This window comes from Nerophis ophidion, linkage group LG20 (assembly GCF_033978795.1).
Source record: "Nerophis ophidion isolate RoL-2023_Sa linkage group LG20, RoL_Noph_v1.0, whole genome shotgun sequence".
Taxonomy (NCBI): domain Eukaryota; kingdom Metazoa; phylum Chordata; class Actinopteri; order Syngnathiformes; family Syngnathidae; genus Nerophis; species Nerophis ophidion.
The window spans coordinates 28456919-28481877 of NC_084630.1; the positions used below are offsets into that span (position 1 = coordinate 28456919).

Below are 24959 nucleotides of genomic sequence, written 5' to 3' on the forward strand. Positions count from 1 at the left end.
TGGGTCAAATGCAGAGAATAATTTCGCCACACCTCTTGTGTGTGTGACAATCATTGGTACTTTAACTTTATTTTAACTCAGTTCTAAGTTGTGAAAAAGGTTACAAATATCACATGACCTTCACAGTACAAACAAGTCCAATAATGGACTAATAATTTCCATCCAATGTTCATTAAAAGGACAACCTCCCGGCATGATGGACCGATGCACCACTGTCCACTTGGGGGCGACACAGAGTCGCATATACGGCTCTGGCATAACTACTTAACAGCATACAGCTTAAGAAAACTCAAATCCTATCCCAAAAAATTTGAATATTTCCTCAGACCAAGTAAAAAAACTATATATATATATACATATATATATATTTATTTCAGCCGTGTGCCAGCAAGGCCTTCTCTGCTGGCCTAACATAACCAGAAATCATGACCATAATTAAAGATAATTATTTTTTATATACTTTCCCTAAATATCTAAAAGTATTCATATTCTCGTCATGTCATATTATGCCCCTTTCAGTGCTGTTGTTTTTAATTTGAGTTTGTATCCAATCAGAATTCAGCTAGCTTATGTTGCAATGCTGTACCAAATCTGCCAGATGCCTTCAGAATCAACAATGCACTAAGTGAATGGGGACATACAGTTGATAGACAGTTGCAAAAGCAAATCAGATCACGAGTTGTTGTCGGTTAGGCCTTCTAGATGGCCTCATGTTGAACATGACATTTACGTGTCCTGTGATTGAATACTTACCAGGACCGTTAGCGATGAATTTGAGAACACAGAGTTGATAGACAGTTGCAATAGCCAATCAGCTCACAAGTTGCTGACAGTAGATATTCTGTTACAACTTAAAGTTGTAAACTCTTGTTGTTTAAGTGTGTCATGCTTGTCATTTAATTGTTACATGTGTGTTCGTCGCCATCATGGTAAAAGTGTCACATACAATAATCTGCAAAGAATATGGAGATTAAAGTAGGTTTAATATTTCCTTTTTATTTAGCAAAATTTCAGTAAAAACTCTTAGCAAGTACAAATTTCCCTGTCAGTAGTTTTTTTTTATCTCCAGCTGGCATCCCTATGACTTACTAATATATGCACAATAAATCAATCAGTCTATCTGTTGAAACAATGCATCAATCAGAGGTTTGACATAAAATGGTAAAGAAGTGCACACATGCCAGCATCTTACTTTTGCTTAAAATTCTATTCTTAACTATGCAAGTCTTTCCCTCCCCGTGAAAACAATTGAAGAAATCAAGAGAACCACGCTTGGTTTCCCCTTAAAGGCCTCACTTGTCGTCTCAAAGTGTGGCGACGATCAAGCACCGTGTGTCAAATAGTTCAATGCGGGAATAAGTTGTCTTTGAAAGGCGTTAAAGACAGAAGATGAGGTGATCAACAGGTGACTCAAGCAATGCTCTCCTTCAAAAGGACAGGAAGAAAAAGGAAAGCTAGGTCATCTTTACAAAATAAAATCTCTTTGGCATAGATTACCCACCCGAAAGATGAAACACGCACACACAAACAAACAAACACACGCGCACACACACACACACACACACACACACACACACACACACACACACACAAATTCTTAGAAGGATTTTCAAGCCAGAACCTACAAGCAGTGTCTTTGCATAAATGCTGATCAGCAATATTAGGCTATAAAAACACACGTAAGCCCTGTTAAGATTAGTCCCGTACTTAAAAATAATAATTGCATATATTAAACAGAAGATAAACATCGTTCTCTCAGACAACTTTCCCAGAACCATCTTCTCTCTTTGGATCTGTAACAAAAGAATGAGATATATGTTAAAAAAATGTTTTTGTAAAAAGTTGAATTCTGCTTATTTTAGGAGTTTTTAAAAAGACATTTTACCCCAGTGGAACACCATACTATGTTTTGTTAATAAAATACTCCTTTTGGCTGAAACCATCAAAAATCACAGCCTCCTATAGACCACGCCTACCCTACTGTGATTGGTCAGAGTGGCATAAAGACACACCCTCTCAAGCAAAGAGTCAAAAGAATTCTATATAATTGGATCAACGTTGGAGAATCGGGGGTCAATCTGTGCTTTGTTGAGCAGAGGCGGTATAGCTTGGTCAGTAGAGCGGCCATGCCAGCAACTTGAGGGTTCCAGGTTCGATCCCCGATTCTGCCATCCTAGTTACTGCCGTTGTGTCCTTGGGCAAGACACTTTACCCACCTGCTCCCAGTGCCACCCACACTGGTTTCAATGTAACTTAGATATTGGGTTTCACTAAGTAAAAGTGCTTCGAGTCACTAGAGAAAAGCGCTATATAAATATAATTCACTAACCGTGAGGGTGGTCTTTACTTCTCCTTCAAAAACCAAAAAGACCTTCTCAATGCGACCTTATTTGGGTTTAAAAACTCAATTCTTACATTTGAAACAATCGAGATATAATGTACCGTATTTTCTGGACAATAAGGCACACATAAAAACTTCCCCCCCCCCCCCCCAAATCCATATAACCCGGTGCACCTAATGTACGGAATAAGTTTTGTTGAGCTTACCCACCTCGAAGCTATTTTATTTGGTACATGGTGTAATGATAAGTGCGACCAGTAAATGGGAGTCACACATACGAGATACGTGTAGACTGCAATATGATTGGTCTCAAGTAAACAGCACCAACATTTTAAATGTTCCATTGGAAATATAGAAAATTTCACACAATGCTCAAAAATCCATCAAAAATGTTTTAGTATGACTTTGGTAAACTATGAAGCCGCACCGCTTGAAGGATTGTCGGTGCATTAAACATACAAGTGTTATTATGGTGTGTGTTTAAGGTAAGACATTATCTGGCGTTATGTTTCGCAATACTATGCAAAAGAAACTGTTTTTACCTTCTGGTACCTACTGATCTGTATTGGGGATCTGCATAAGTCCTGAAAAATTGCGTACAGACGTCGTAGTCGATAAGGTTCCTCTTTTTCTCTTATCTTCTTGTTATGGTATATTCACTCTCTGCTGTTGCCATTTCTAATATAAAGTAGCGTTATGTTCTTACTTATATCTGTCAGTAAACTCGCCGGTGCATACCGGTGCAGTGAGTTTACATTATTCACCCAAGGAACTTTAGTTATTAGAGTTCCGGTCCGACGTTTTTTCACGGGACACATATCCGGTGTTGTTTCTGGACGAAGAGATGCTGCTCCGTTATCGACTGAAGTAAAGTCTAAATGTCGTTAAAACAGCTTGCTCCATCTTTTGACACGTCTTCCACTACCGTCCTTGCACGCTACACCGTTACAACGAAGATGACAGGGAGAAGACGCTGTCGAAGGTGAGCCACATAATTAAGACCGCCCACAAAACGGCGCATCCTGAAGCGACTGTCAGAAAGCGACTTAAAGATGATCTGTAAAACATCATCTATGCAACATTTTGACCAAAGAACCACCATTACATGTTATGTAGACCACAAGGAAGTGTTTTACTTTTAGAAAAAAAAAATATATGTAACATAGAACTATATTGATCCACATATGTGTGATAATATTATAGTCAACTTAATGAGGGTCAAAACACACCTGGAAGTGATTAAGTTTTTCCATAGATCGTGCGATAGATTTGCGTAATGCTAAAAAAAGAAGCATTGTCTATTCTATGCTTAAAACAAGACAACATTCAAACTATAAACATACTTCTGACTTGTCTCCAAGTTCATTATCAATATTTTACATTATTGGTTAAATATCATTCAGCCTATCCGCTCTATTTAAAGCCATTAACACGCCTCAGTGGGACCTCATTTTCATCATGGCTTCCTATCATCTTTGTGCTGCATACTGTAAGTCAAGCATAAAACCATGGCGAGGCAACGAGCATACAGAAATAATAAATAATATTACAGATGAAAAATTTGATTAATGTGATTAAAAATATAACACCAAAATATGACTGTAATTGATTAAATCTTTTTCCACTGATGGCCGCACACTGGGAAATATAAGCATGCATCATTATCATTTTTAAAACCAACACAATATAATTTATATTGTAACCACTAGGGCTGCCCTCAATTTTTTTGTAAATGTTTAAGGTCCCTGGGACCGTCTTAGTCATTAAAGTGTTTAAAATAAGTCATGTATTTTTTATTTTTTTTTTACATTCTATACATACATATCTGTCAATCAACTTAAGTTTTATCTGTTGCCATGAAGTTTTTCTGTTTTATGTGATCTTTTTTTTTTTACCCAAAAGAAACCCAGTTTTTAATGGCAAAGGCCAAAATATGCAATGATTTCCCCCAAAAATTTTTCAAAATGTAATTTTTGATGTGAAGTAATTAGTCTTAAATAGGTAAATAATTCATAACAACATTGATTTTGATTCATTATTATTTTTTAACATCCATCCATCCATTTTCTACCGCTTGTCCATTTTGGGATTGCGGGGGGTGCTGGAGCCTATCTCAGCTGCATTCGGGCGGAAGGCGGCGTACACTCTGGACAAGTGGCCACCTCATCGCAGGGCCAACACAGATAGACAGACAACATTCACATTCACATTCACACACTAGGGACCATTTAGTGTTGCCAATCAACCTATCCCCAGGTGCATGTTTTTTGGCGGTAGGAGGAAGCTGGAGTACCCAGGGGGAACCCACGCAACAATGACCGTTAAACACAAATATTACACTAAAGGCCTCCGGGATCCAAAAGGGCCCCACTCATAAAAATGTAAAATAATAAGTTACGAACCAATGTATATATTGTTTTACTTTCAACGCTTAAATCTCTAGATCGTCTTCAGATCTATGCGTCATTGTAAGTTTTTATTATTTTTTGACCAATGCCAGTGTTAAAGCAAAAAATTATTTAAATTTATTGTAATTAATGAATTGCAATTAACATGGTAACTTGACAGCCCCAGTCAGAACACAGAGATGTTTTGTAGCGGTCAGATAGGAGAAAGAAGGCAAATATAATCTCATGAAGTACAGGGAACACAATGATAACAGTTGTAGATCAGTTTTGTGGTTGTGACATTATGAAAATTGTATATAACAATTGCTAGATGGATAATTCATTGATTTTGTCTGTTGTTATGTTGCAATATGCTTTCTGAGAAGATGTATAGTTTTGTTGAGGTATACTTAGTACACGTGTGCGTGATCAAGTTCACGCCTATCTGCACCGACCTTTAATAAGGCTCAAACTGCTGCTGTCGGTCGTATGGCATGGCGAAATCGTCGTGCATCATGCCTCCGTCCACGCCGTCCATGGGTATGTCGCCTGCGTAGCCTCCGTAGTTTTGGAAAGGCATGTCCAGCTCTGCAAAGACAAAACAGCATTCAGAGAGCAGTAGAACGAATATGAGGCAAAGATGGAGGATAGTGTTAATCTACAAGGCCCAGAGAGAACATTGAGTCTCACAGACTACAGGAAATCATGACTAATCTGACTGAGAAGTGCTATCACTTCTTGTATTTCTTGAATATGCCATAGCAAATGCGTAGGCTGCTGCTGATGATGTCATAGCAAATGCGTGGGCTGCTGCTGATGATGTCATAGCAAATGCGTGGGCTGCTGCTGATGATGTCATAGCAAATGCGTGGGCTGCTGCTGATGTTGTCATAGCAAATGCGTGAGCTGCTGATGCTGGGAAGCAGTCATTGCACCACGTTTTGTCGGTGCTGAGGAATGTGTCGCGTGAGCACATTTCAGGCACGCGTACTCACCGTCTTGGTAGGGAACGTCTACCTGGACACTGTTGTGGGCCTGCACGAGGTCACAGGAGGTCCAAGTCAATGCAAAACATACAGTGAACATTAACATGAAACATTGAAGCTGACCATGTTGTGGTAGCGCCAAGAGCTCCCGAAACTCACCAACTCCCAGGCGGCGGGGTCGTGCTTGAACATGGAGTGTGTGAGCTCCCTGGAAACTCTCTTCTTGTAATCGGCGTTCTTATCCTCAGAGATACGGAAGAGGACGGCGGCGGCGTAAGTAGCTGAAAAAAAGAAGCATTGTTCTCATCACATTCTTGTCTGTAAGTTTGTTTGCCCGTGAATCAGTCCAATGAACTGCGCACTGATTCATTCTGTGATTTGTTTTGTGCCCATTGGGTTGACTTTTTCTCGCCCTGATGTGGGATCTGAGCCAAGGATGTCCTTGTGGCTTGTGCAACACTTTGAAACATTTGTGATTAAGGGCTATATAAGTAGACTTTTCGATTGATTGATTTTTGAGTGTGACTGCAAAATAACACACCATGGGGCTAAAGAAAGTTATGACTAAGTTTGCAGCGTAAAGTCGAAACTGTGGGGCAGCAGAGTCCCGACAGTGTGACGTGTTGTGCTGTAAAGCGCTATCCAGCACACCTGTGTGATTGTGTTGTTTCTTATAGGAAAAATTGCTTTGGTTTTTGTATGATTCGGTCATAGCTGGACCTTTTGGAACACATTACTAACAAAAACACTGTTAAATATGGATAACTACACTCATGAACATGTGCAAATACATCATAATGACTTCATGGTAGGGCTGGGCGATATATCAATATCAAAATCATAATATTTTATTAGAGCGTATCAAAACACGAATTGGTATGTCACTCAGCCCTGTCATGGTTTAACTCTTATCTTACTGATAGGATGCAGTGCGTCTCCCATAACAGTGTGACCTCGGACTATGTTAAGGTAACGTGTGGAGTTCCCCAGGGTTCGGTCCTTGGCCCTGTACTCTTCAGCATCTACATGCTGCCGCTGGGTGACGTCATACGCAAATACGGTATTAGCTTTCACTGTTATGCTGATGACACCCAACTCTACATGCCCCTAAAGCTGACCAACACGCCGGACTGTAGTCAGTTGGAAGCGTGTCTTAATGAAATTAAACAATGGATGTCCGCTAACTTTTTGCAACTTAATGCCAAAAAAACGGAAATGCTGATTATCGGTCCTGCTAGACACCGACCTCTATTTAATAATACAACTTTAACATTTGACAACCAAATAATAAAACAAGGTGACTCTGTAAAAAATCTGGGTATTATCTTCGACCCAACTCTCTCCTTTGAGTCACACATTAAAAGCGTTACTAAAACGGCCTTCTTTCATCTACGTAATATCGTTAAAATTCGCTCCATTTTGTCCACTAAAGACGCCGAGATCATTATCCATGCGTTTGTTACGTCTCGTCTCGATTACTGTAACGTATTATTTTCGGGTCTCCCCATGTCTAGCATTAAAAGATTACAGTTGGTAGAAAATGCGGCTGCTAAACTTTTGACAAGAACAAGAAAGTTTGATCATATTACGCCTGTACTGGCTCACCTGCACTGGCTTCCTGTGCACTTAAGATGTGACTTCAAGGTTTTACTAATTACGTATAAAATACTACACGGTCTAGCTCCAGCCTATCTTGCCGATTGTATTGTACCATATGTCCCGGCAAGAAATCTGCGTTCAAAAGACTCCGGCTTATTAGTGATTCCTAGAGCCCAAAAAAAGTCTGCGGGCTATAGAGCGTTTTCCGTTCGGGCTCCAGTACACTGGAATGCCCTCCCGGTAACAGTTCGAGATGCTACCTCAGTAGAAGCATTTATGTCTCACTTTAAAACTCATCTGTATACTTTAGCCTTTAAATAGACCTCCTTTTTAGACCAGTTGATCTGCCGCTTCTTTTCTTTCTCCTATGTCCCCCCCTCCCTTGTGGAGGGGGTCCAGTCCGATGACCATGGATGAAGTACTGGCTGTCCAGAGTCGGGACCCAGGATGGACCGCTCGCCTGTATCGGTTGGGGACATCTCTACGCTGCTGATCCGCCTCCGCTTGAGATGGTCTCCTGTGGACGGGACTCTCGCTGCTGTCTTGGATCCGCTTGAACTGAACTCTCGCGGCTGTGTTGGAGCCACTATGGATTGAACTTTCACAGTATCATGTTAGACCCGCTCGACATCCATTGCTTTCGGTCCCTTAAAGGGGGGGGGGGGGGGGGGGGGGTGTTGCCCACATCTGAGGTCCTCTCCAAGGTTTCTCAGTCAGCATTGTCACTGGCGTCCCACTGGATGTGAATTCTCTCTGCCCACTGGGTGTGAGTTTTCCTTGCCCTTTTGTGGGTTCTTCCGAGGATGTTATAGTCGTAATGATTTGTGCAGTCCTTTGAGACATTTGTGATTTGGGGCTATATAAATAAACATTGATTGATTGATTGATTGAAAATATGCGATATATCTCGGGTTTGTCTCTGTGCAATATAGAAAATGACTATATCGTGATATTCGAGTATACGCTCTCACGCAGTTGCTTTTAGCTGCTGACATTACATTACAGGCTCTTCCCACTCCTTATTGTGTCTCCTTCTCACAGACAGTAAGCACACCTTCTTACATACGTCACATACGTATACGCCCATGCAGGGCAGAGAGGTAGCAGACTGGGCAACGTTAGCTGTGATGCTAGCGAAGCCGTGCGAGTGGTAATACGAGAGAAAAAAGGTGTGAATGAAGGAAGAATTCATTCCCATGAAAAACAGCAGGAGGTCGGTCCATCGTCTGGCGGTGGTTCGGCTTCAAGGGGGAAGATGTCGAATAGACAACTTTAATTGGTCAAGTGTGGGGCACAAGCGTTCCTACCAAAAGTAGCATTACTGCTAATATGTAGTTACATTTGAAAAGTCACCTGCCAATAACTGTTTAATAAATACAGTTTTGGTCAATTGACTCAGTCCTGATTTCCTTCTCTGCATGAAAGTTTAAAATGAGTATATATTAATGCAGTATGAACAAGAATGTTTTAATGTGGACACATACAATCATCATACTGCTGTTATTATATGTATCAAGTGTTCATTCAAGGCTAAGGCAAAATATCGAGATATATATTGTGTATCAAGATAAGGCCTAAAAATATCGAGATCTTAAAAAAAGGTCATATCACCCAGCCCTACTTCATGGCGCGACGTTAAATTTAGAGTCTTACCGATGCCCTCGTTGTTGGAGTGCAGCAGTTCCATCAGCGGAGGAGACGCTCCCTCGGCGTCAATGGCCTCAGCTGATTGTTTGTCCAGGGCCAGCTCACACAGCACACCTGCCGCCACACGCTTTACGTTGTCCACAGGTGAGTAGAGAAGCTGGCGAGGAGGAGGAGGAAGAGGAGATTTGTAAGCAAAAACAAAACAAGACTTAATGAAAGATGAGTTTTTTCGCGCTGGTACCTGAACAAAGAGAGGGATGGTTTGCAGGTTGGCGATCTCTGCTCTGTTGACAGGATCTCTGGCCAGGATGTGCAGAGCTCCTGTGCAGCCCTCCACTATCTCCTCCATCCGCACTCCATCCTGACAAAATAGATATGAATCAAAAACCCACAAAATGCTATAACACTAGTAAGTCAGTAAAGAGGCGTACACATTTTCAACACAGTACACATTATGTGAGCGACAGGAAGTATGAGTCTACTTGTAAAAAAAAATTAAGATATACATATAAATCAGTAATCAGTGGATTTAAAGCAGAAGGCTGTTATTAGTTGTTGACAACAGAATTTGAACACAAGCTGAAAGTAATTGTACAAAGTTTCTTGTCGCGCCCTCTTCAGCCAGAAAAAATAACCATACCTTTATGAAAAAACAAACTTTTCACTAAAAATTAAAGTAAACCACTGTTCATTCAAACTCTTTCTGTTGTTCTTGTTACTCATTGCACTTAACCATCATACACACACATATTTATTTTTATGATTTTTTTTTTACATTATTTATCTAAGGGAACCTATGATGATTTAAATCTACACTTAAAACACGTCCTTGTGGTGTGGGCAATATGTATTGGCTATACAGTACATGTTTAAATTCTGCTCCACAGTCACATTGATATTCTTTGTTTAGTCTGTCTGCGAGATGTTGGTTTGTGGAGGTGTTCCCAGATAAAATAATAAAACCACACCCTACCCTCTCTAAAAGTACATTAATTAATCTTTTAAAATGTACACTGTTTAAATATGTATCTTGAAGTCGTCACCGCTATTTTTTTTTTAGCAGACTTGGTCGAAAATAGACTTCTTTAACATGGTCTTAGGAGACGTTTCACCTATCATCCAAGTAGGCTTCATCACATTGGTCAAGCCTACTCTAGCGGCTGGTGCTGAACGGAATGCTAACATGGGTGATTGACTACTTTGGTCGATCCACAGAGATATCTTAATGCTAACTAGGGGAAATTACACTTCAACAACTCGTTCGCATTAATAGTAAGATTGCTGGTTTGCATTTCAACAGTTGTTTTTCTCATTACAATAGGGTGAAACCATCCTTGCCCAGGACCAGTCCCTGGTTTTTGGAGTATAAATATTTGGGGTTTTGGCACCAGCCGCTTTACGAGATCTTTGATTGACTGATTGAAACTTTTATTAGTAGATTGTACAGCACAGTACATATTCCAGACCAATCAACCACTAAATGGTAACACCTGAATACGTTTTTCAACTTGTTTAAGTCGGGGTCCACGTTAATCAATTCATGGTAGCTGACCAATCTAATAAGTCTAATGAATTGAAGCCTACTTGGATGAGAGAGGAAATGTCTTCTAAGACAAACCATACAGTTCAGTTGTGATCGATTGAATGCCCTGAGATTACAATGACCTGGATGAATGACAATATCCATTGACACTTCTTTAACCTTATATTGATTCACCCGGTCATACACAGCACCCAGCATTGTCCCACCCACACAACCATCTAATTGGTTACATATATAGCGGTAACAGCCAATCAGCAGTGCGTATTCAGAGCGGTAACAACCAATCAGCAGTGCGTATTAGTCAGCGCTTCAGCGTCGAGCAGGTAGGTGTTTAGCAGGTGAGCAGCGGACTCTCCCCAAATCATAATAAACACCTCCCAGTCAACGTTCTTAATGACATTCTAGAAACAAACTGCAGCTCAGCTCGCTCGCAGTCCTGGCTTAAGGTGAAGGCTAATTAACTTTTAGCGTAACGTTAGCTCATTTTGCGATGTGTGTGTTAGCTCATTGTGTGGTGTGTGTGTGTGTGTGTGTGTGTGCTAGTGATATGATAATGTAAGTGCATCATTAAGCCTACATGAACTCCATGGTGTTCAGGGATGAATAATCTCTCCTATTGCTGTTGTGCAATCTTTTCAGCTATAGTTACATTAATCATGAGTAATGTAGCAGCCTAGTTTGAATGGCAGGGTCCCTGCTATCACATGTTGATAAAAATATAACATTTGCATAATACAAATCAACTACAGGCTTCCCAAATGCTGTAATAAATTAAGCATGAGTTGACTTGAAACTGTTTAATGTTGCACTTTTTATATGTAGAAGAAAAGTTTGGTCATTTTATGTAATCTGAGCAACAAGTTGAGGCAGTTTAATGTTGATTTACATGTGCAGAATTATTATAGTGTTCCCAATGTTAAAAGGATAAAAGCATTGTTTACAAATTTGGTAAATAAATAACCAAAAAAATAAGGATTTGTTGTTTTCTTACTGTACCGAAAATTAACCGAACCGTGACCTCTAAACCGAGGTACGTACCAAACCGAAATTTTTGTGTTCCGTTACCCCTAGTGATGACCTAATACTAAACATGCGGCACTCGTAAACGCTTGCACCTGGTATGTCTGTTGGTTGGATGAACCATGTTTCTGAGCATCCTGGTGGGCTTTGAGCAGCAGGTTAACCAGGCGGGGGATGGCTCCTGCATCCCTCAGCGGAGCTTGGTTCTCTGCGCACAGAGCCAGGTTACGGATCAGGCCAACCACCGCCTTTAGGACGAGAAAACACCAATACAAAAGTCACAGTTAAAAGCAAAACCTGTTCTCCTGTCTTATCCTCTATTTTCCTGTATTAAGAGTCTACCTTTATAACAGGCCAGTAGTACGGCTGGTTCAGCAGCTTGACAATGGCAGGGATGCCGTAGTGTCTCCTCACTGCGTTCTGTGCCACCTCAGCCTGCTGGTGGCGTGAGGTTAGGTGACGCAGGGCGCAAATGGCGGGTTCAGTCACATCTTCTTTCTCGCCGGCGCGCAGTATAGCATGGATCAGCGCCTCCACGCCATTGCTCTGGGTGACCAGAGTTTTATTGTAGGCATTGTTGCATGTGAGATTGGACAGGATCCCCGTGGCACAGGTGAGCATGTTGATGTCATCTGAGCTCAGCAGGTTGACCAACATCTGCAGCAGGCTGTCCATTCCCTCCTACAACACAGCCAGGACAGTACATTTACGTCTTGTCATGGAAAGTTTCATTCGGGGGATAGTTTGACACTATGCCATAAAATAGGTTAAATTACAGTTCACATTTAGCATCAAGAAACCCTTTACTTTTTTTAAAAATACTTTATTGCAATGGTTTTACTAAATTGTATTATACTAATATATATATATATATATATATATCGATATACATACACAATTTTCCTGAAGGAATCAATAAAGTACTATAATATATATAAACATATATATACATATATATATACATACACACACATGTATGTATGTATATAATATATATATACACATGCGCATGTGAATATACATATACATATATACAAACATGTATATATATATATATATATACACACCTATGTCTTATAGTTAACATTTCCATTTTTTTTAATAATTACTGTGAATGTCATATTGAAAAATATTAGGTTCAGAGAAAAAAAAAAATAATAATAATAATAATTGAAGAACTACAAATGGAGAATGTCCCACTAGAAAGGAACACACCTGCTTGGTGGCAGCATCAGACAGGTTCCTAAGTGTCCACAGGCAGTTCTGATTCAGACGCTGGCTGGACCCACTCAGGTGCTTACCCAGAGCTTGCATCCCACCTGGAGGGAACACAAGATGTTAGCTTGTGAGCAGCACATCTCATAAACTATGTTACCATGGAGCACTGTAATCCAACAGAGTTGCCACACCTGCAGGTCTGGCTTATGCACACAGGTGTGTGAAAGGAATAGACATATCTCACATACCAGCCTCTACAATGGCGGGTTTGTTGCTGGGGCACACTGATAGGACTTTGAGCACACGACTTGTGGTCCACAGGAGCTTCTCATAGTTGTAGTTTCTCATGATGTGTACAAGACCCTCAGGACCCCCGTTGGCAAGGATGATGAGCTATGAGACAAATATTATGTGTGAATATGTGAGGGGAGATTGGATTTAAGGAAGATTATTTCAGTTAAAGCTTGTCTGGAAACACCTTTGAGGATTGCAGCACGTGGCCTGTCCAGGCATGCAGGATACATCCAATGACACATTCAGCTAAGAACCACACCCAAAACCTCAATCAACCAAAAACCTGTTCAGACGCCACACCTCAGACGCACCATGCACACACGCTCATGCAAAACTAAGTACAACATTGCTGGTATACAGTACCTGCCGTTGTATCACGCAGATGTTGTTTCAGCAAGACACAAACACACACGCACGCACACACCTTGCTCTCCTGGTTGCCATAGGACAGCAGCTGCAGGCAGTCTGTAGTGATGGCCAAAAACTTGGGGTTGCTTTTCTTTAGGAGGGGAACCATCCTCTGCAGGCCGTCAGCCAGACGAACAGCCATCTTTGCTCCCTCCTGGTGTAGGAGGAGGTTGTGGAGCGTTGTAATGGCATAGAAGAGCACTGATTCCACGGGAGAGCTGAGAGGAATCACAGAGATATAATGTAATTTCATAAAAATGTACAATCACAGCACTGTACTTTCTTTTATCTTGTTTTTGTTCAAATTAATTTTAGTTGCATCACTGCAATGTGTTTAGTGTTAACGTGCTATTGGCATGAATTCCATATGGCTATTTTTTATGTAGTTAAGAAAGACTGTTGCTTAAAGAGTCTGTTTGCAACTTGGTCAGAGTTACACTTTTTAAACAAAACAAATCTAACAAGAACACCACCGGCCTATGTTACCTATAATGGTGTAACACAGGCCTGTCAAACTCGTTTTCATTGAGGACCACATGGCAGTTATGGTTGCCCTAAGAAGCCCACTTAGTTGTAACAGTGAGTACTATAATGCAGTGTTTCTCAAATGGGGGTACGCGTACCCCTGGGGGTACTTGAAAGTATGCCAGGGGTATGTGAGATTTTCTTAAAATATTAAAATATTCCAAAAATAGCAACAATTCAAAAATCCTATATTTATTGAATAATACTTCAACAAAATATGAATGTAAGTTCATAAACTGTGAAAAAAATTACAACAATATGATATTCAGTGTTGACAGCTAGATTTTTTGTGAACATGTTCCATAAATTTTGATGTTAAAGATTTCTTTTTTTGTGAAGAAATGTTTAGAATTAAGTTCATGAATCCAGATGGATCTCTATTACAATCCCCAAAGAGGGCACTTAAAGTTGATGATTACTTTTATGTGTAGACATTTTTATTCATAATTTAATCACTTGTTTATTTTTCAACAAGTTTTTAGTTATTTTTATATATTTTTTCTAAATAGTTCAAGAAAGACCACTACAATGAGCAATATTTTGCACTGTTATACAATTTAATAAATCATAAACTGATGACATTGTGCTGTATTTTACTTCTCTATCTCTTTTTTTCAACCAAAAATGCTTTGCTCTGATTAGGGGGTACTTGAATTAAAAAAAATGTTCACAGCGGGTACATCACTGAAAAAAGGTTGAGAACCACTGCTATAGTGTATCTATATAATACATGTATATAGTTGCCAATGCATTTGATTATTATAAAAAATCTTCAGATTTTAGACAAAAAAACTAGCAGTAATACAACATATTACTGTAAATAGAATAGTAAAAACATTATCAGTGTTTTTACGGTAAAATTTCAGTTTTACGTAAAACCTACAAATGTTGTTTTAACAGTGTATTACTGTAAATGGAAAAAACAACCAACGTTGTTTTTAAGGTAAAAAGTTCAGTTGCCAGAATTTTACCGTGAACTCTACTGACATTGTTTAGTGTACAATTTGATTGATATCATAAGTAAAGATGTCCGATAATGGGTTTTTTGCTGATATCCGATATTGTCCAACTGTTAATTACCGATTCCGATATGGAAATAACACATTATTATGCCAAATTTTCTGGATGCATTAAACAATGTAACAAGGTTTTCCAAAATAAATCAACTCAAGTTATGGAAAAAAATGCCAACATGGCACTGCCATATTTATTATTGAAGTCACAAAGTGCATTCTTTTTTTTAACATGCCTCAAAACAGCAGCTTGGAATTTGGGACATCTCCCTGAGAGAGCACGAGGGGTGGGGGGGTGGGTGTATATTGTAACGTCCGGGAAGAGTTAGTGCTGCAAGGGGTTCTGGTTATTTGTTCTGTTGTGTTACGGTGCGGATGTTCTCACGAAATGTGTTTGTCATTCTTGTTTGGTGTGGGTTCACAGTGTGGCGCATATTTGTAACAGTGTTAAAGTTGTTTATACGGCCACCCTCAGTGTGACCTGTATGGCTGTTGACCAAGTATGAATTGCAATCATTGTTGTGCGTGATAAGCCGTAGATATTATGTAAGTGGGCCAACATGCAAATGCAGTGCCTATAAGGTTTATTGGCGCTCTGTACTTCTCCTTATGTCCGTGTACACAGTGGCGTTTTAAAAAGTCATAAATTTTACTTTTTGAAACCGATACCGATAATTTCCGATGTTACATTTTAAAGCATTTATTGGCCAATAATATCAGCAGTCCGATATTTTTGGACATCCCTAATCATAAGTCAACCTAGTATTTATTTCAATTTTAACAAGAACTTGTTTTGGAATGTATGATACTATAGTATTTTGTTGTACTATTAGATAATACTAAAAATACAAATGTATGCAATCGCATGCAGTACGTGTGGGGTTTTTTAATGTCAAAATATAAAAACCAAAACATTTATTGAGAAAAAATCAATATATATACACGTATTTTATTGAGGCAGACTATTTCCAGGCTTTCACAGGCCACATAAAATGATGTGGCGGGCCATATCTGACCCCCGGGCCTCGAGTTTGACAAATTTGGTATAACAGAACATATATATCTTTATAAAATGTCTATATATTTTTTAACAAAGCATTGAATAAAAATTGCTTGTTGACTCGAGGAATTTGCTGGTATTTCAGGCTTGTCACTCACCGCTGTCTCATACAGACGTACACGCAAGAAGCATGTACATACACACAAAAAGCAGTCTGTGTTCTTATGTTTTTATGTGTTATTATGAATTTGCACTAAATTTGCTTTTGCTCACAATTTCATTGTACAATGACAATAAAGATATATTCTATTCTATTCCAAGGGAAGCAACGTACAATATGCACAAAAAGCAGTCCAAGGGAAGCAATGTACAATATGCAGTCATGTTTTGACGATAAGCTTAACATTCAATGGACGCTAACGTTAGCTATCCAATTTGCCATCATAAGCTAACAACACAAAAAGTTAATGTACGTGTTAAGTAACCCCGGATTTCCACTGAATGCAGAAGGGTCGCGGACAAGCACACGCGCCGGCGCACTCTTTCCGTTTTTATTTAAGTCAATGTGTCAATTTCCACCGCCCCATTCAAGCGCAAAATATACGCAGAGCTCCCATTTTTTCTGGACGCTGAAACAAATTTGTTAATTCAGCTAAAATCTGCCACTGTTTGAAAGGAAGTCATGCACAAACACAATGGTTTACCTTCAAAATAAAATACTTGTCCTCATGGCGGATCGTATTTTACACTTTGAAAGGTCCGGGTGCGGCGAAGGACATGAAGTCAACTTTTAAAGGGTTACAAATTTAATTTCATCTTGTTGACACAAATGGATGAGGACATGCTGATTCTGGAGGTCCAGAATTAAAGCATAATGTACAGGCATAAAACCCGGGCAATACATAATTTTCGTACATTACGTTGCCTTTGATTCCGCACCCTCTCCAACATCTCCTGACTTAAATGTGTTGGCAAAGATTCTCACATCCATCCATTTTCAACCCCTTATTCCCTTCGGGGTCGCAGGTGGCGCTGGAGCCTATCTCAGCTACAATCGGGCGGAAGGTGGGGTAAACACCGGAAAAGTCACCACCGTGCTGCCAAGATTCTCACATTTAAAACAAAAATGACGATTGTAGACGACTACAATGTATCCAATTGTTCAAATCGAAGCGTAAAAGGTGTTCAAGACAACAATCTTGTTCCGATATTTTAAACGTTCGTTTGAACTATGAGGAACAAAATGTCGTAAAATAGATGTAAGATACGTATTTGTATCAAGTTTCGTTACACACACGAAATTTGAACATGGAGTCAAGGGGGCCTCTGTCAAACACCAGCTGATACATAGACCAGGAAAGAGGAGGACTGATTGTGTTGTATTGTTGCTTCTGCTTCTTTGGAAGGACAGAATAAACTGTTTGTGGTTTGCTTTCACGTGATTATGTACGAATTAGCGTGATCTCGTAAAAGTCCACGCCATTTTAATGCACGACGGAGCCGCAAAAGAACTGCGGTGAGGATTGTCAGACGGCAGATGCTAGCGCCCTACCGCAGTGAAGCAGTGGAAATTCGGTGTAAGAGGGCGGAATATAATGCTTAAAACACATTGGAAAGTTAGTTTTGTGAAGGTTGCAAACAGCCCCTTTAAATAAGTTATCTTAAACCACCCTGAAGAGAAATAAAATAATGTAACCTGAAATACATACTCAGTAATTAAATATGTGTATTTAGAGGTGAAAAAAGACATATTTTGATATGCTACAACATGCTTATGGTTAATATATTATGGGGTGGTTTGATTTCCAAGCCAGGTAAAGCATGACAAGTTAAAGATGCTGCAGTACCTGAGCAAGCGGACAAGCGCAGGGATGCCGCCAGACTTGAAAATGGAGAGCAGTCCCTCTCTTTTGTGAGAGAGATTGTGAAGGATGCTGGCTGTGACTCTGGCCGTTTCCATGTCGCTGGTGTTCTGCATGGCTCGGACCACTGCCGACACCACCTGGGGCGATTGCATCAGCGCGTGGCGGGACGCCTCCTTGCGGGTTAGCTGGTTGACAATCTGAGCTGCCTTGCTGACCACCGCCTGAGGGAAAGATAATTATTTGGATTGGTTGGAATAAGGAATACGGTTACAAATGATGGGCAGTGGAAATATTAGAAAGTTTTGCAGATTGCTTGGACGATATTGGATAATATGACACAATGTTATGGACCTGATCTTCATCGTTGAGTAGTTTAGTGAGTTCAGGCACTGCACGTGTAGCCAGTTCGGCATCATCTTGGTAGTTTATCAGATGAATGATGGCTGCCTTAAGCATCTGGGAAGGCTCTGCCAGTCGCTGGACATTAGTCATCTGGGAAGGATCTGTCTGGGTAGTGGTCATGATGGTTGTGCTTTCATTCAGCGTCTCCGGGAACATGGCAGCACGCACCCGCTGGGCTCTGGTCAACACGTACTGGGAATCTGCAAAACGGACATTTGATGATGACAACAGCCATCATGTACATACAAAGGAGGCTACGTTAAATGTGTGTCCTACCTGCCGGTTCCGTTGTGACAGTGGTCATGGTGTACTGCTTGGAGGTGAGGTCGCCACCATCATCTCTAACCGTGTTGGCTCCAGTCTGGATGCCAGAGTCGAAGCCATACATCGTCTCTTGCCACTCCGTCACCTTTGATACGCCTCTATCCATTTCACCCACTGCGAAGCCCAAAGAAAGAAGCAACGTGAGGTCAGACAAAATGCTTCCCTACTAGCTTTAAAGAGGTCTTATACAGTGGGGCCTCAACTTTTCATAGGATTTGGTGTAACAAACATTTGAGGCAAAAGTTTGACCTAATTTTTGTGAACGGTCTCAGTTTTCGCACTGCCAAACATTGCGGGTAACAAATGTATCATTTTGCAGAATTGAGTGCCCAAACCAGAGTTCCAAGGCGGTGGTGACTCAGCCTTGTCATGTTTTTGTTACAGTGTGTAAGTCGTAAAGTGTCCGCAACGTGTCTTTATGACAAAACCTGCCTGGTAATAGGCTCGTAACTCCCCACCCACTCGCATTCTCCCACAGCTCCTTGACTATGTAGTTATTGGCTAACGTACTCCAATACACCGCAGTCCCTGTTTGTTGTTAAACAAACGCAAAATAACCAGGGCACCAAAATATGGTAAATACGAGCACTTTGGAACACTATTAAATTTGAGAAAGAACTTGTAGCAGAAACAAAGGTGGCATCCTTGGGGCTCCTGACCTCCCCACTCATTGCCGTTTTCCCCAACAAGAATCTTCAATAAAATGTATTTGAAATACATTTTACATTGTTTCTGCATGTGGAAAAAAACAAAACATTTCTAAAAAAGGTGTGATAACATTTTGGGGTCTCTGGAACAGATTAATTGGATTTTCTTATGGCAAATTTGCTTCTATTTTCATACAATATGGCCTTTGTCGGACCTTCTGGAACCGAGGTACCACTGTATTTAATTATTTCGCAATCCAACACAAAAACATTACCAAAACATGCTTGGGATGTCGTTATGGAAGCGACTCAGTTTTACGTGTAATGAACGAGTAAAGAATGACTCTCATGTAAAGATACAAAATACACTGACAGGACACTGAAATAAACTGAAATGTTAAAAGACCACACTTACTTTGCATAGACATTCTTGCCTCCTGCAGTCACAAGCCTAAAGAAAAGGCACAAGGGACATCAGATATTAAGGACATGTTATATACAACGTCTAACTGCATGAAGAAAACAATGCATGTTTTCTTTTTTTAAACATGAGACTCAGGGCGCGTATTTGGATGCTACTTAAGATGTTGGCCCCATCGCTTCAAGCAGAAGCAGCAAATCATGGGGGAGTTGGGTACAGAAGGAGAGAAAGGCAGCTGTAAATTAGGAATGCTAGCTGGCTCTGCTGACCTTTCACCTCGGGCCTCCGCCCATACAGTTGTGGGAGCAGCCTAGTGCTGACACATGGCAAACAGGAACCTGCCCAACTGGTTTTGGGTCAGAGTGAGTGTGTGTGTGTGTCAGTAAGTAAGTGCATATTGCACACAATCTTATTTAAGCACGGCTAACACTTGAATTTCAGCTAAATTTGTTCATTATATTTACCATAATTAATACTAAATAATACATCACGTGCTCATGGAGCCTCAAGTAATCTATCTTTTTAAACACACATTTTTATCAGCATTTCAGATTACGTAACAGACATTTGTCAGAGCATGTCTGCTGTAAGGACTTCCCGTCTTTATGAATCATCTTTTTCTTAATCAATACCTCCTCTTTGTAGCAGCATATTCAACCCAGATTTTTCACTAACCTTTGTTATTGTTCTTCTCCTATGCTTCACTTCCAACGAGACAATTCCTGCCTATACTCCCCCATTTTAAAGATAAAAAGCTCAAACCCAAAATTACAAGGTTGAAAGAATGTTTTCCTTCGGCTTTTTTCCACAGCTGGGAAATTATCCGCCACAGAACTCTTCCTCATCACAGAAACATCTGCATTTTTAATAGCCATCTGACATGCGACTGATAACACAATGCCTCCACTGTGCTTCTTGATGTTGACAGACTCTTAGGCATTGAGCATCGGCACGTACAAAGAATAGTGTGTTAGGGGCACTTGCTGGAGCTGATACAAAAATGCTGGGGGGTGTCTTCTTTATGATGAAGATTAACTGAATTAGGGGCACAAAGATGGATCATAAATTGCCAAACATTTTTGGTAAGCTTATATACAAACATATTTCAGATAACTGAACGCCAATAAGTAACTCCTGCAGGAGGCTGGAATACAAGTGTGTGCATTTTGGAACTTAACAAAAATCATGCATATTGTTCCTGCTGTCGCACAAACTGTTACAATAACCGTTTTTACCTGCAGCTCAGCGAGAGTAAAGCTGTCAATCTGCAAAACCACGCCCTGAAGCATTTACAGCTACATGATAACGCAATGACTGGTGCGTAATAAATCACTCCTACTAGGTGTGCCCTCTTCCCCATTAGATGCTAACTGACCAAAGTATTTTTTTTGTTTATCAACTGAGATGTGTCAGCTTCACATTATTCAAGCTTCTTGTCTACTGAAAGTGCAAGACAACCAGACAAGTTTCCTGTAAATCAGGGGCAGTCTTTTGTTTTTCCTGGGCGGGGCGGTGTGTTCAGCGAACTGTTGCAAAGCTGCGACACACCCCGCATATCACCTAGGTAACCACAACTCTGCATGTGGAGTGGGGATTTTATCTGCTGACCCATCTGATGTCTAAAAGGCTTCCTTGCGGGCAGATAAAGCTCAAGCGAGACAAAAATAAAAACAACAATGTGTTTCTTTTTGTGTGCGTCCCGAGTTGACTTTGCTCTCTTCCAGTTAATGAGTGATACATGACTTTCCTCTCGCTGTACATTGCTCTGTCAGCGCCATTCCCACAAACACATAATTGCACAGTAATATGCAAGCAACACTCTTCACTCAGAAGGACAACGCCCACTATGTTGTTGAGCAATGTCCTTGAAGAGGCTCCATGGAGTGAAAAAAATACCTGTACCGTATGTTAAGTGAAAACTGCAGGTGAACAAGTTGCAACAAAACTGCAGGGCTTGCACTGTTGAGCAGCGCTGCTAAAACGATACTGTGACATTCCACAGGGACATAGTACATTCAGGCTGTGCTGCGTTCAGCTTTACACCTCATGTTTTTCCACTCCCTTCAAACCTCACTGCTCTAAAATTATCGCACCAACCTGCTCATTAATTTTTCATCCTGCAGACACTTGAGTAACAATGGGTATCTTCATGATGTCCGCAATCAAAACAAATTTATTGCCCCTTTTTTCACTCAGGCATGCTAGACAGGGAGTGTCAGGGAGTGTCTCCCCACTCCCCAGTGGTGACAAGCGCTCAACAGCGAGAGTGTACAGTATATGTAGCTTTATTGGAAATAATAGCTGGAAAACAAGACTCAAGCGCTGACAATCGACTACGAAAAGTCTGAAATTTATTGTCATATATTTCCACAGTTTTTACATTCCGGTGAGCCAGATTTGGACTTTGCTTGCCTAAGCGCTTTCTGTCACAGCAGGAATGAATCAGCTGGGCAGGAGGCCCAGGGTGTTGGAGATGAATACGAGTTCTACTTCATAGAGCAATGATTTGCTTTTTACTGTCATGGCTTTGGCAAGAATGGGCAACGAGAACATGTCATTGACCTTTGCTGTTTGATTTTCTCAGCTTTTATATGCATTCTGACAGTATATCCTCCTCTTGACAGCCAGTGTCCTATACAGTGGATTTTTGTGTTTGGCATAATTTTTTTTTTTTATATAAAATTTGTAATCTGACAAAAGACCAAAAACAAATGCCCATTGCTGAGGTCACTGGTTTTCAGGAGGATATGCATTCACAATCGAAGCTACTAGTCCCACTGTGTGTGAGTTTTCCTTGCCCTTATGTGGGCCTACCGAGGATGTCGTAGTAGTTTGTGTTGTGGTTTGTGCAGCCCTTTGAGACACTAGTGATTTAGGGCTATATAAGTAAACATTGATTGATTGATAGTTAAAGGTTGATTGTAAACAGAATGCTACAATTTAATTTTGCCTTAACATCTGTGTTTTAAAACGTTTGACTGTTAGCCCATTTTTCCAGTTCTTTTCCATTGAAATTGATTTCAGAACTCCAATTTCATACTCTGAATTAAGTGTATAAAACATTTACACTGAACTGGAGTAAAACAAAACTAATCGTACAATAAAAGTAAAAAAACAAATGTATTCCATATATATTTGAATTGGCTGTCACATTGTAAAGAAAAAATGAGTCCATAGACGTTTGCTTAGCCTTGGTAGTCTCATGCCAAACAGTCTTCTGAATACAAATGTTGGGTTATGTACCGCATACTTTTAAAATTTGAATTAAGCATTGCAAATCCACCAGACATACCGTACTTTCTGGACCATAGGGCGCACCAGAATAAAAGGCACACTGCCGATGAGCGGGTCTAGTCAGGTCTATTTTCATACAAAGGCCGCACCAGATTATAGGGTGTGTTAATTGAAAACACCTCCTTGTGGTCTACATAACATGTAATGGTGGTTCTTTGGTCAAAATGTTGCATAGATTGTTTTACAGATCATCTTCAAGCCGCTTTCTGACAGTCATTTGTGGTCTTATTTACGTGGCTCACCTTTGGCAGCGTCTTCTCCCCGTCATGTTTGTTGTAGCGGTGTAGAGTGCAAGGACGGGAGTGGAAGAAGTGTCAAAAGATGGAACTAACTGTTTTAATGACATTCACACTTTACTTAAATCAATAACGGAGCAGGATCTTCTCAACCGTGGCCCACTAGTGCAATAACAACGCCAGAAATGTGTCCGACCGGAACTCTCTAATAACTAAAGTTCCTTGGGTGAATAATGTAAACTCACTACACCGGTATGTTTTAGCGCTTTCATGGCAAGTTTACTGACAGACATAAGTAAGAGCTTTACACTACTTTATATTAGAAATGGCAACAGGATGAATGTCCCTTAACAAGAAGATAAAGAAAAAGAAGACGCTTATCAACTACGGTGTCGGCCACAGACTACAAAGGCGGAATTGCGCAAATTTTCAGGACTTATGCAGATCCCAAATAAAGATCAGCAGGTACCAGAAGGTAAGAAAAGTTGCTTTTGTATAATATTGCAAAACAAAACGCCTGGTAATACGTATTACCTTACACACACACCATAATAATACTCCTATGTAGAAGCACAGTACAATCCATCAAGCGGTGCCGCTTCTTAGCTTACCAAAGTTATCCTAAAATATTTTGATAGATTTTTGAGCACCGTGTGTAATGTTCTATATTTTCAATGGAACATATACAATTTTGGTGTTGTTTACTTGAGTCATATTGCTGTCTCTTATGTGTGACTGCCATCATATTGCAGTCTACACATATATACTATGTGTGACTGCCATCTACTGGTCACACTTATCATTACACCATGTGCCAAATAAAATAGCTTCGAGGTCGATCAACACAACCAAAATTATTCTGTACTTATTAATGATGCGCACTGTCGAGTTTTTAGTAAATGAAAGGATTTTAAGTGTGCCTTATTGTACGAAAAATATGTTATTAGTGTAAATGTTAAAGACGTGATGCACTGTACTTGCGCATGCTTACAACAGATTCGTAATAAAATAAGGGGTATAGTCAGAATTGACACTTTGGAAAATGATTATGTATCAGTGACTGGGCTGCTGGTGACCAAGCAATCCAATCTGCTGGTTGTCCTATAATATACACAGGTAATATATATAAATCAACAGGCTTGTCGACTGACATGCAAATAAAGAACAGATTATGTTACTACACATCTGTAATGCTTTCACCATCTGCACAAACACAGATCAAGTAAGACATATCGTCTGCTCCACACACGCACACATACACACACACTCAAGCAAACATATGTAACAGGCTGACATGCAATGCAAAGCCCTCTTACTTTACTGCTCCCCCGTTGACTTAGACCAACCATACAGTACACTTGGCATAGTCACTGGCCAGTGCAGCTAGATGGGCCCGCAAAGCTGAGTTGGGGTTCAGCTATCCCAGTGGGATCTAGTTTAACATACCCAAACTCTTCCTGGTCCCAAAGCAACATATGTTGCATAACAGCAGCTCCAGCACGATAATGGATCTAGTGTTAGGAATCAATAATGATGGGAGGATGTGAAGTGACGCACATTTAATGGATTCTTTGTGGTGGGTGACAGGAAATAGCGTTTAAAATGATCTCACACCAGCGCTGGATCCGAGAAGAGACATATATTAGGAAAAGCTGTACTTCACCGAATGTTGACACACTTAACACAAAAACTATAGAGAAACACCTATGGATCAATCATCATGAATCAACGCATTTCACAATTGCTGATTTTGAAAGGAAAAAAACCCTGTTTTTGTAAATTGACTAAC

General features: G+C 40.2%; 1 protein-coding gene across 2 annotated transcripts in view; it reads right to left on the reverse strand.

The window, feature by feature from the left end:
- Positions 1–976: 976 nt before the first annotated feature.
- jupa (junction plakoglobin a) overlaps positions 977–24959 on the reverse strand; it is a 35113-nt gene continuing 11130 nt past the window's right edge. For both annotated transcript variants that reach the window (XM_061880919.1, XM_061880920.1), the window contains 15 exons: positions 19635–19670; positions 18525–18686; positions 18198–18448; positions 17829–18067; positions 13460–13661; positions 12990–13134; positions 12739–12842; positions 11866–12204; positions 11619–11771; positions 9202–9321; positions 8967–9117; positions 5874–5995; positions 5724–5763; positions 5184–5316; positions 977–1793 (listed from right to left, as the gene is read on the reverse strand). In XM_061880919.1, the coding sequence (XP_061736903.1) occupies positions 5186–5316; positions 5724–5763; positions 5874–5995; positions 8967–9117; positions 9202–9321; positions 11619–11771; positions 11866–12204; positions 12739–12842; positions 12990–13134; positions 13460–13661; positions 17829–18067; positions 18198–18448; positions 18525–18686; positions 19635–19647 (2172 nt within the window). In that variant the 5' untranslated portion in view covers positions 19648–19670 and the 3' untranslated portion in view covers positions 977–1793; positions 5184–5185. The remainder of the gene's footprint in view (positions 1794–5183; positions 5317–5723; positions 5764–5873; positions 5996–8966; positions 9118–9201; positions 9322–11618; positions 11772–11865; positions 12205–12738; positions 12843–12989; positions 13135–13459; positions 13662–17828; positions 18068–18197; positions 18449–18524; positions 18687–19634; positions 19671–24959) is intronic.